Genomic DNA, 12,103 nt, shown 5'->3' on the forward strand with positions numbered 1-12,103 from the left:
CAGCATGTTAATTTCCTCAGGATAGCGTTCATGCTAACTACTTAATATACTGTTATAAGGTTAATTAAAAAATGTCTTATCACTAGTGATGTCCCAATGAAGCCTCATGAACCATTTTCTTTATTTTCTGAGACCACTAAATGGCATTCTTGATTTAAAGATAAAAGCTCAAGCTATGGTCATTGAGTGTGATTTCAGCTCTTTGTTGAACAGAGAGCTCCATCTACTGGACTCAGAAAATATAGAAAATGGTTCATAAAGCTTCATTGGAACATCACTACTTATCACGTTACACTGATCTTGATTTTTTTTGTTAAAAATTGACCTGAAAAGTAACCAAAGCTTTCAGCTAAATGTAGTGGAGTAGAAGTATAAAGTTACACAAAATCGAAATTCAAATACAAAGTACAAGTCTATCAAAATTATACTTAAGTACAGTACTTGAGAAAATTAAAGTTACATTCCACTATTGGTGATCGATTCCAGTTAGTGTGAGCTAGGTAGCTAGTTATACCTAGCGGGCTAGCGTTAGCTTACAACAAAGTCTAACACCAACATCTTATTGTTTAAAAAGAATGTAATTACGGTCCATAGCGATCAAGACAAACAGCAGAAACATGTTGTACCAGTCCTGTTTGGATGTCAGCGTAGGCTTGCAAAGCCATGAGCTAAATTTGTAGAGAGACGATGTAGTCCACTGTTGTTGTTATTATGCTTGAAGTTGGCGCTAGCGTTTCTGGTTAAACGGAGACATATACAGTAGTGATGTTCCAATGAAGCTTCATGAACCAATTTCTTTATTTTCTGAGTCCACTAGATGGAGCTCTCTGCTCAACAAAGAGCTGAAATCACACTCAATTACCATAGCTTGAGCCTTTTTCTTTAAATCAAGAGCGCCATCTAGTGGTCTCGGAAAATAAAGAAAATGGTTCATGAGGCTTCATTGGGACATCACTAGTATACGGACACATACGGTGACGTAGTAAGAATTCAAGGTAAAACGGGGTGAGTAATTGATATACGAACAATCACTTTTGGGGGTGAAGTATTACTTTAATTCAGATTTATAAGTAAATAATGTATAATAATAATAATAATAGTATATCAGGAATATAGCAAAGTTATCTCACAGATTTCAAAAAACCCTTATAAACCCCTAATAAATCAATATGAATATTCCCTGTCACACACACAACTTAGAAACCAGTCACATGTTCTCATATATCATGTTGAAGTGAGCCACCTAAATGCTCTTCATAGCTCAGTGTCAAATTGATTTTTCTCTTAATCCTGAGCTAAGCAGAGTTCCGAGGAGCAGTCACGGATCGGGTAAACAGGTTATTTTTAACCTGTAACTCCCCTTCCCTGAAGTACCCGAAGTGGGCCAGAGGTATTCAACATCCTCTCAGAGCGCTGCCTCTGGGCTGTAAGGGAGCCGTCGTGTCCCCACATGTCTCGGTGGTACTCAGCCAGCACGGCTCATGTGTTGTTCCTCTCTGACATGTTGATGAGGTCAACTGATTCCCGCTGCTGTCCCCAGAATCATTTATCATAAAGCCTCCTGGTAATCAGCAGTGTTTACTTAACCGAATGTGAAACGGCTCCCTCAGCTGCTTGTTTAAAGGGCCGGTGTGCCCACATCTCACACACGTATTTTCTCACTAAAGCCTGGATTATACGCTGAAAGTGACGTACATGGACAGCTGCAGTTCAGTTTATATCACTTTCTACAGTTCGATTGGAGGTCGCGCTAAATGAGCATCTACAGGATTTAATATAACTTCTTACCATGGATAATATAATAATTGCCCTTCATGAATTGTTGCACAAAGAGCCTATGCATATACCCTATGATGATGAATATTAAAAAAATTGTATAAATTAGAGCCCGGCCTACATGGTGGGCTTTAATAAAATAAAATAGACCTTTTTTCATGTGGATTGTGCAAAGATTTTTCACCACTCTGCACATGTACCCTGAGAGCTACTTTCTCTATACTCAAATAAACTATAATATATAAAATTGTGATACATTATTATTACAATTATTATATATTATACAAACAGTGTATTACTTTCCCAGCCAATTCTATGACTGAGAAAAAAGAGAATAAAAATAATAAAATAAATAGCTAAATAAACAACATAACTGTTCAGTGTTCACTATTAAATAAATGAGGATAAAAAAATTATAATAGCAAACAACATTTCTGAATCATGCCAAGCAGAATTTTCTGAATTATATATTGCGTAAAAAAAAAATCATAACGGCACATATCAGACAGTATATACACCTACACCGATCAGTCAACCAATATACTGTATCAGTTGGGCTCTAATATAAATATATGTACAAATTATCATTTTCTGTGGGAAAAAAGATTAAAATGATCATAGTCAAGGATCAGTACCAAACAAAGATTTCTCATTAAGTCTGAAGAAACCAGATCAAGACCTCTCTGCACCAAAACATTTAATTCAGACAGGCATTTTGACACATTTTTCACAAAACAAATATTGCGCCTTTCTGCAATTGTAATATTGCAACAGTCAGGACTGCGACTTTGAGAACATTTTGGACATTTACAGCAAAAAGAGTAATCTCTGATGGACAAACTATGCAATGGCAACACTGTCTATGCATTCCCAAAACCCTCACCCTAACACGAACCTCTACAGCCTTACATGGAGTAGCTTCTAAGAAAGGCCCTGGAGGTTCAAGTCCAGTTGCTGTGTCTGCAGCTTATGAGTGAATCATCCAGTACTGCAGATTACAAATTATTGCATATCTTGGTTTCTTTATTGTAATTCCATGTCACGTAAACTGATAAGCTAATACCTGTCGACAGTGTCAGCCTGGTTAATCCACAGTCAGCAGTTTTCATGGGAAATTGTGCCCATATAATCTTAAAACTGCTGATGGTGTGCTTTGTGGAGTAACCAGAAGAGTGTTTTGTGAAACAGATGTTTCCATGTTGTGACTATAATAAAAAATAAATCTGATATACATCTGTCTTGTATAGGAAGGATATCTTAAAACCTGAGCAAATAAAATAAGCCTATGTGCATGGCTCCATTGGAAATGTTTCTCAAAGTTAAAGAAAGAGAAATGTTCTAAATCGATGATGCTGAAATCTGCTATAGTATTCCATATATTATTTCTCCTTATAAAAAACAGGTTTCCACTATCCAGCTATTTTTTTAGAACTTTTTCCGAGATTTTTCTTTGGGCCAATAGTGTCGATTTACAGCACACTTTAAACCTCGGAGGTCCAGGAAATTTTGGTTCAAATTTGTCAACTTCCTATACATTAATTTCTGTCTCTGTTTAGCATCTTTCAGTCTGTCCTTACATCACATGCATGGCTCCTTTTTCTCCACACAAACTTGGCTATCAGTCAGTTTTTTCATTTTATTTTAATAAACAAAGTATTAAGCTGCCAGGAACCCAAAATACAAACAAAAGACACAGGTTTCTATGGAAATGTACCATTTTTAAAAAACGTTTTACCATTTATACACACAAAAACAGCAGAAAAACAATAGATAGTAAACCTACAAAACAGTTGCATTTGCATGTAAATTAAAAATAGTAATAGTTTTCATTGTAGAAAGAAAATCCACATTTTAAAAATGGGCTCAATGCATAAATGGCACACTGTGAAAGCTCCTATGATTGAACTTTCAACTGGCAGCTTCAGCTTGTCTACATATCATATATAAATAAAGTTATTACTGTAAATAAAAGGTGTATTTTCAATAAATAGATGGACTCCAGAGGGTTAAAGTTAAGTCATTTTCTCCATGTATAGGACTGTCTTGTCCATTTCACACTGTAAGCACACTGCAGACAGACATGAATTAGACACAGCTATGGTCTGTTGTAAGCGAGTAGTAGAAATGTGCTCTGTGCACACATGGTTTCAGTGTCGGCAGCTAGTAAAACAGGATCCAAGTAGTACTTTCTGTACACACGGTACAGAGAGAGCAAATAGCTCATTCCACATGCAGCGTGGCCGTGATGTTCCTGGCTGCAGCTTTCTCTTGAAAAGCAGTAAACTGACTTCCAGGAAAATGCTGATATTTTCCCTGTGGCTCGGCTGCCCCCTGGATTTATGTTACAGTCCTTGAACCCTGAACTGCAGCAAGACCTTGAGTCGTAACAGTTGCAACAAAGAAAAGAGCGCAAACAGATGTTTTTATGTGAAAAATAATGAGATATGTCATTATTTTTTCTCTCTCTTTCCATTCCCTTTGCTTTCTGTCCCCTACAGTCCTCCCCCAGTCACACCCACACCTCACAGGCTGTGTCTCTGCCAACATGGAGACTTTCCGCTGCAGATGGAATGTCGGCAATTCCCAGAGCCTCTCCGAGCCGGGAGATCTACGCTTGTTCTACAATCACAACAAGTAAGAGAAATAAGCGCACAAACTATACTACCACATGTATCAACACAGTATAATTGGGCCATTTCTAGCATTTTTTAAGGCATTTTTCAAATTCGACAATTTTTGACAGTAATCAACATACTATGGCATTACTTTTTTCCGTTTTTGGACATCCCATTATATGGTGTTTTTCTGTCTTTTCTGGCCATATTATGCTCTTATAATCTGTGTATTTTTTAATAAAATCAGGGTCCCAATTTAAAAAATAGACCAGAATATATATGTGTATGTATATACATATACAGTATATGTGTGTAGCCTATATATATATATATATATATATATATAGGTGTGTGTGTGTGTGTGTGTGTGTGTGTGCATATAAATATGTGTGTGTGTATATATATTTATATATTTATATATAATTTATTCTCTTTTTATTTGGATTTAATTAGGACTTAGAGTACAAACAGTGTTGTCATTACAACTAAAGCCTATAAAAAATATACAATAATTAAAAAACTATCCACAAACAACACAACAAATAAAAAGTAGCTTTAAAAGAAAAATATATATATTTTAAAATTTTGAAAAATGTGTAATATATAGGTGTAAAGTGCATAATAAACAAATTTAAAAATTAGCATCAAGCACAATACAATACAAGACAGAACGATGAATGAAAAGAAACACAAAAATTAAAAAAAGAGATTACATGCAAAGTTAATGTATACATGCTCTATATGTCTGATAACGAAAGGGAATGGAAGTGTCAGATGCTAGAAAATTCTTGTAAGTGAATGTAGGACAGAGTAGTAAATGATTTGAAAAATTCCACTCCAAGGTGAAGCAGGGTCCCTGCTGTTACAACTGCACATTGTTGTGTCTGGGCCTTATCTGCACCTGCTCACTCTGTGTTGACAAGGCAAAGTCCAGGTCAGGCTCATATAGTGCTTCAGCAGGGCAGTCCGTGGCCTAGAGATTAGGAACTGGGCTTATAACTGGAGGGTTGCTGGTTCGAATCTTAGGACTGAAGTGCCCTTGAGCAAAGCAATAACCCCACACACACAGCTCACTAGTGTGTCAAAATGGATGGGTTAAATTTAATTTAATTTAATTTTATGAAGGATGCCATAGCAATCAACTAGTCTTCCTCGGGTCTGTAACACATACAACATACAATACAATCACAATTAAGAACTATACAAAAACAAAAATATCAAATAAAAACAAACCAATACATACAATAGAAAATAGACGAACCCACACAATAGTTGACAATATAATAAAATTACTAAACCTACCCAACTAAATACAACTGAGTTATTCAAAACAGATCATTCCCACAACACACCCAACAGATGAATTACTGTCTTAGATAGACTTTAAGTTTCCTTTTAAAAACTTAAAAATTTACTGTCAAGACAACTTGATTATACAAAAACAAAGGAGTTTTACTACTAGTGACCGACTTAAACATTACTAGCGTGTCGAATGATAGTCTCTTCTCCACTGTGAGCCAGGAGAGGCAGTCAAATGCGGGGTTGAATTTCCCCATTGTGGGACTATTTTTTTTAATCAATTCTGGATTATGCTGATGTTATCTATAGACATGCTTCTGCCTCCACTACCTCATTGGACTCTGTTTATCACTCTGCACTCCCATTCATCACTGGTGACAGTTACTCCACCCATCATTGCATCCTATACAACAAGGTGGGACGGGCACCTTTATCTACGTTACGAGACATGCACTGGTTCCTTCTCATTCATAAAGTCTTGATAGGTCAACATGCCACCATACCTCAGCACTTTGGTAAACTGGTCACATTAGTGATGTGCCAATGAAGCCTCATGAACCATTTTCTTTATTTTCTGAGACCATTAGATGGTGCTCTTGATTTAAAGAAAAAGGCTAAAGCTATGGTAATTGAGTGTGATTTCAGCTCTTTGTTGAACAGAGAGCTCCGTCTAGTGGGCTCAGAAAATAAAGAAAATGGTTCATGAGGCTTCATTGGAACATCACTAGGTCACATAGTAATTATCCCACATGCTCAAGTTATTGCTTATTGCCATGATAACCAATAAGTCTGCCTTTCATTGTAACTGTTTTCAATGTTTTCAATTGTTTTGTCTGTGCTGTTTGTTCTTTCATTATGTGTTCTTCTGTGTTCTCCACATTATTGTAAATGAGGGGTTGCCCTCAAGGATTCCTCGAGAAATACATAAAGGATAAATGAAAATTAAATAATAAGGGAATCTTAATCTTCACTACTCAGTACTTCTGAGGATACACCGTAGTTTTTCTCTCTTTTTGAATATTTAACATGACACGAGTGGACAAGCGAAAAAAGGTTTTAAATCCTCATGTTAATCTATTCATTTACCATTAATCTATAGATGGACTAAATAACAAAGTTTTTCATTATTTCATATTTAAATGAATGGGCAATAAAAAGAGAAATTTACAAATAAAATATTAATAAATCAATAAATAGTTTTTTCAAATAACAATATAAAATGGTCAAGAAATATGCCATTAAAAAATAATTATTTCATGAATATTACCTTTTATGTATTTACAGTAGTGATGTCTTGATGAAGCTTCATGAAGCGGTTTCTTTTTTTTCTGAGCCCACTAGATGGCACTCACTCACTTAAAATAAAAAGACTCAAGTTATAGTAACTCAGTGTGCTTTCAGCCCTTTGTTGAACAGAGAGCTCCATCGAGTAGTCAAATGGTTCAAATCCCCAAATAATGTTTCCAGAATCTTCAAACAGAGACATTTATTAAAAATCTTTTTTATGCAAAACAAAAAGTGTTAGAAAACACTAAAAACACTGTTGCTCACTTACATTTCAATTCCCCAAATGCATTCTAAGAAGCACTTTCATTCCATTTATGCAGTTTCGTGGTTCAGCAGATATAATTGATTAACCATTAACTTATTGACTTTCTGAATCAGTATTTAATCAGGAATGCAGCCCTGTGGACAAAATACCAGCTCCGTTTCCAAGCTGTCTCATAATGTAACACATTTACATTTACTGTGCACATGCACGCTCCTACTCCTATTTTTACAACAACTTTTTCTTTAACATCAAGGCAAACTTTACATTTACATCAGCCCCACTACTGGTCTTTAGTGGTGAATTAAAGTGGTTTCCTGTCACCTCCTTCCTCTCGTTCACACGTTTTTTCCCTTTCTTCCAGACCTCCCCCAGCTTCTATGAAAGGCTGGACCGAGTGTCCTCAATACAGCACCGACAGGCCCAACGAGTGCTTTTTCAATGAGAACCACACAGTTATCTGGACTTATTACCATGTCCAGCTGCGCTCCAGGGACCAAGCTACCCTCTACGATGAGAACCTCTTCCATGTTCAAGACATCGGTCAGTTTATTGCCTCACTGCAAACCTCTAATGATCCAGCTTCAGGGGCCACCATACGAATCCCTGCTCCCAGGTGCCAAAATCTAGTTACAGCAAGAGAGTCGCTGGTTCGACTCCAGCCTACAGCTCTTCTATGTGGAGTTTGCATGTTCTCCCCGTGTCAGCGTGGGTTCTCTCTGGGTTCTCCAGCTTCCTCCCACAGTCCAAAAACATGCAGCTAAGGTTTAACCTCCTGAGACCCAAGCTTTTGTTTTGTATGTATTGTTAGTTTCTCCTAGATATTTTGGATCAGTAGGACCTGATTAGTACCAAAACTAAGCATTGTCTTTGAACAGGAAGTCGTTTTTGAAAAAAAAAAGATTGGTTAATTTTACTGTATAACACAATTAATTCACTAGTTTATAAAGCTGTTTATTTCTTTACATTTACACCCTCTCATTTAAAGAACGATAGTAAAAGTCTATTCGTTCTCAAATGAGTACTTCCTGATTAGCAGTGTCGTAGCTTGTTGCTATTGCTAAAAAAAATTTTAAGCACAAATAAACAAGTTTTAACCATAAAATCTGATCAGTTTTTGTACCTGGTCCACTTTTTTCTGGGGATAAGCTGCTGATTGACTTTACCAAGATGCTGCCATTTGATTTTTATACTGATTAATGTATTGACTACTGAGGACAACAGGTCATAGTTAAGCAAAATTAAGTATTAGGTCCAGCAAACCTAAAATTAAATGTCCACATATGAGGACGCTGGGTCACAGGAGGTTAATTGGTGACTCTAAATTGCCCGTAGGAGTGAATGAGAGTGTGAATGGTTGTCTGTCTCTATGTGTCAGCCCTGTGATAGTCTGGAGACCTGTCCATGGTGAACCCCGCCTCTCACCCAATGTCAGCTGGGATCGGCTCCAGCCCCCGTGACCTGAGTGCAGATAATGAATGAATGAATGAGTTTGAGTGTGAGTTTATTATTAAGATCCCCATTAGCTGCAGCAAAGCTACAGCTATTCTTCCTGGGGTCCAACAGTATCAAATATACAGTTAAAAACACAAAACATAAACATTCTTAAAATTAAAAACTGAAAACAAACAACAAGTGAGCAATATGCTTCACCTAACAAAAAAAACTGGGTGAGAATTTTACACTTCTTAACTGTGCTTCATTCATTCTTTGTTATATTAATTATTCACATACTAATCCATATTACACACATTTCTACATATCATATATGTATACATCATTACACAATCTACTAACACATAATACATATCATATACATTCATTCTACAGCATATACATTATAATAACACATATCATATATCTATAGAAATATTCTACATACATATAAATATACCTTCTTATTTTGATAAATACTGTTTTATTAATATTTTGAATTGCTTTATGAATGAATGACTCCAACTAACATGCCCTCACTACCCTTAGATAACAGAGCTATTATCTTCTGTGCCACAGTGCAGCCCGATCCCCCGTTCGGCCTAAACTGGACGCTGCTCAATGTGAGTGTGACCGGCACTTACTATGACATCATGCTGAGCTGGAAGCCGCCTCAGTCTGCAGACGTGGAGACGGGCTGGATGACGCTGCAGTACGAGGTCCAGCACCGCAATGTAAACTCCGACAAGTGGGAAACGGTGGGTGTCTTCTCAGCTTTAATAGTGTGTTAGCCTGGGTATACCCATACTGCCTTGCACGCTCGATTTAATTTTGAACTGCAAGACAGTCTAGTGTCCATGGCTGATTCTTAGCCCTGTTTTAGGGATCCAATCACAGAACGGGGAGGGACGGAGGGACGATGACGCGTACTATTGGACAGATGGAAGCTTGTAGTTTTGTAGTTTTCTCACGGATCCAACATGGCTGCAGCAGACGCGAAACCATCTTTGGATCTAGCTGTAGACAGTGTTCTAGGTAGTTTAGAGACAAAGTTTATTTTAAAAGAAGAACGTTTGACTTTACAACTTTTCCTGTTTCACCACCAAAAAGGATGTTTAGCCTTGCTTCCGACTAGCCTGGGTATACCCATACTGCCTTGCACGCTCGAATTTCATTTCAAACCTCCACACAGTCTGGAAACTACAGCCGTGTCTTAGCCCTGTTTTAGTGATCCAATCACAGAACGGGGAGGGACGGCAAGACGATGACGCGTACTATTTGACAGACGGAAGCTTGTAGTTTTGTAGTTTTCTCACGGATCCAACATGGCTGTAGCAGACGCAAAACTCTCTTTGGATCTAGCTGTAGACAGTGTTCTAGATAGTTTAGAGCCAAAGTTTATTTTAAAAGAAGAACAACGTTTGACTTTACACTCCTGTTTCACCACCAAAAAGGGTGTTTTAGCCTTGCTTCCGACAGGATTTGGCCAAAGCCTAATCTACCAACTAGCCCCGCTACCGCTCACTGCTGTAACGCCGGGGGACAGCGGAGCCGCCCAGAGACCCGCACGGCTCTGGAGGATCGTGAACCACGCCTCCTCTACGGAAAAATGTATTGGTTGCATCCAGACTAGATCTCATTTGGGATATAGTCTGGCATTAGCCAGGCTAGTAGTGTGTGGTTAAGTTGAATTTTTCTATCATATTAAGTAAAGGTGGGGGGAAAAATCGATATTATAACAATTCATGGCGGCCAAGTATCGATATTTAGTGTTCCGACGGCCAGCAGGCTGTCAGTATTTTCACAGTTTCTTTTTTTTTTCAAAGGCAGTGGCGGACTCACTTATATGCTGGAGATACTGGTATCAAACTAGACGATCTAAGGAATCTATAGGCCCCATATGCGTCGGGATATCGTGTCAGGAAGTTGTCGAAATAACGCTGCAAAGTTTGGCTTTTTTTGTTTCATTCAAAAAAACAAGCTTGTTGTTTTTGAAAGTTTGATAAAATGCTGCAGTTGTTGTCGTCCATACATGTTTGATATCAGTTCAGTTCAGTTTGACTGAATACTTTGTTGGTCAGTCTGTAGGTTTGACTCTCATTGTGGGGAAATAAATAAAAAAAGTGAGATGAATAGACTTTTGTGGACACAAAATGGAGTTAAACAGTTAAAATGGTAATATATTGTATGTCAATACTCACCATATCGCAAAATGCTTAAAATATCGTATCGAGACTCAAGTATCAGGATAAAATCGTATCGTTGGGCCTCTGCTGATTCACACCTTTAATATTAAATCATACTTTTACATGCATCAGTTAACCTCAGTTAATTAGTCTATGATTCATATATATATTACGCCTTTTATAATTGTCAAAGGAAGCATGTACATTTGTGACTCTGCAGCACTGTCTGCTTCTGCTATTTGAACCTTGTTTTCTTCACCACAGGTCGACCTTGTGAAAAGCACACATCGCTCCTTATTTGGGTTTCAAACTAACATGAATCACGAGGTTCGGATCCGCTGCAAAATGTTCGGTGGGAGAGACTTTGGAGAGTTCAGCGACTCTGTGTTTGTTCACGTTCCGTCGAAAGGTAAATACTAACTGCAGTGTTTACAGGCTGGATAGACAAAGCTGTTACAGACATATATATAAGGGTATAATGGTTTTTCAATTGCACATTATAGCTATAGAGGCTGCAGCTGAGTGTCCTTGTCACTGTGAATAGACCTCTTTCTATTCCTGCTTGCAATTCACCTAACAGCTTCCTTCTGCTGAGCATCAGAAGCATTAAATGATGATAATAGGATATTCCAGTCATTGCCTGGTATTCTTAATGTTTCAGAATGTACCAGTAAGTATGTAGTAATCCCTTAACCCCATTTTGTGCCTAAATATTTGATCATTTTACATTAATGAGCCACAGAAAGCCATTGGTTTTGTAAAACAGCAAGCAGAAGAACAAATATTTCAGTATTTACAATCCTTTTGAAGGTTCCCATATTGCTAAAAGACATTCCTGCTACAAAAAATGTTCCCTTCATGTTGGCAGCCATAAAAGAACGCTGCTTTCAGTTTTAAACCACTTGCTAAGTGTTCGACCTTGGTATTTTCAGTTCGGCACATTATCAGGCTAACCTTTGTGCAGCTGACGCTCATGGCTGCATCATTCAGTTTGCAAATATTTGGTCATGAATTAAAGTGTCGGGACCACTCGTATTATTACAATTCATCTTTAAGGGAACATGCTTATGTGTACTGAATAACAGTCTGTGATATTAGGAGCATTTCCCTCTTCCATATGTTATGCAATTTATGCAAAAAAAAGTGAGTGGAATTGGCTTAATTTCAAAATGTCTTGAATTATTATAAAGCACTTTGAGTTGCATTTATATGTATGAAAAGCGCTATATAAATAAAGTTTGATT

The 12,103-nt window shown here is 37.4% G+C and overlaps 1 protein-coding gene across 1 annotated transcript in view; it reads left to right on the forward strand.

The window, feature by feature from the left end:
* The window catches only part of ghrb (growth hormone receptor b), a 33,332-nt gene that overhangs the window by 13,086 nt on the left and 8,143 nt on the right, over nt 1–12,103 (forward strand). The window contains exons 3-6 of the mRNA XM_059357985.1: nt 4,275–4,410; nt 7,604–7,782; nt 9,253–9,431; nt 11,124–11,268. Coding sequence (XP_059213968.1) covers nt 4,275–4,410; nt 7,604–7,782; nt 9,253–9,431; nt 11,124–11,268 — 639 coding nt within the window. The remainder of the gene's footprint in view (nt 1–4,274; nt 4,411–7,603; nt 7,783–9,252; nt 9,432–11,123; nt 11,269–12,103) is intronic.

The sequence above is a fragment of the Centropristis striata genome, chromosome 19 (genome assembly GCF_030273125.1).
Source record: "Centropristis striata isolate RG_2023a ecotype Rhode Island chromosome 19, C.striata_1.0, whole genome shotgun sequence".
NCBI classification, from domain to species: Eukaryota; Metazoa; Chordata; class Actinopteri; order Perciformes; family Serranidae; genus Centropristis; species Centropristis striata.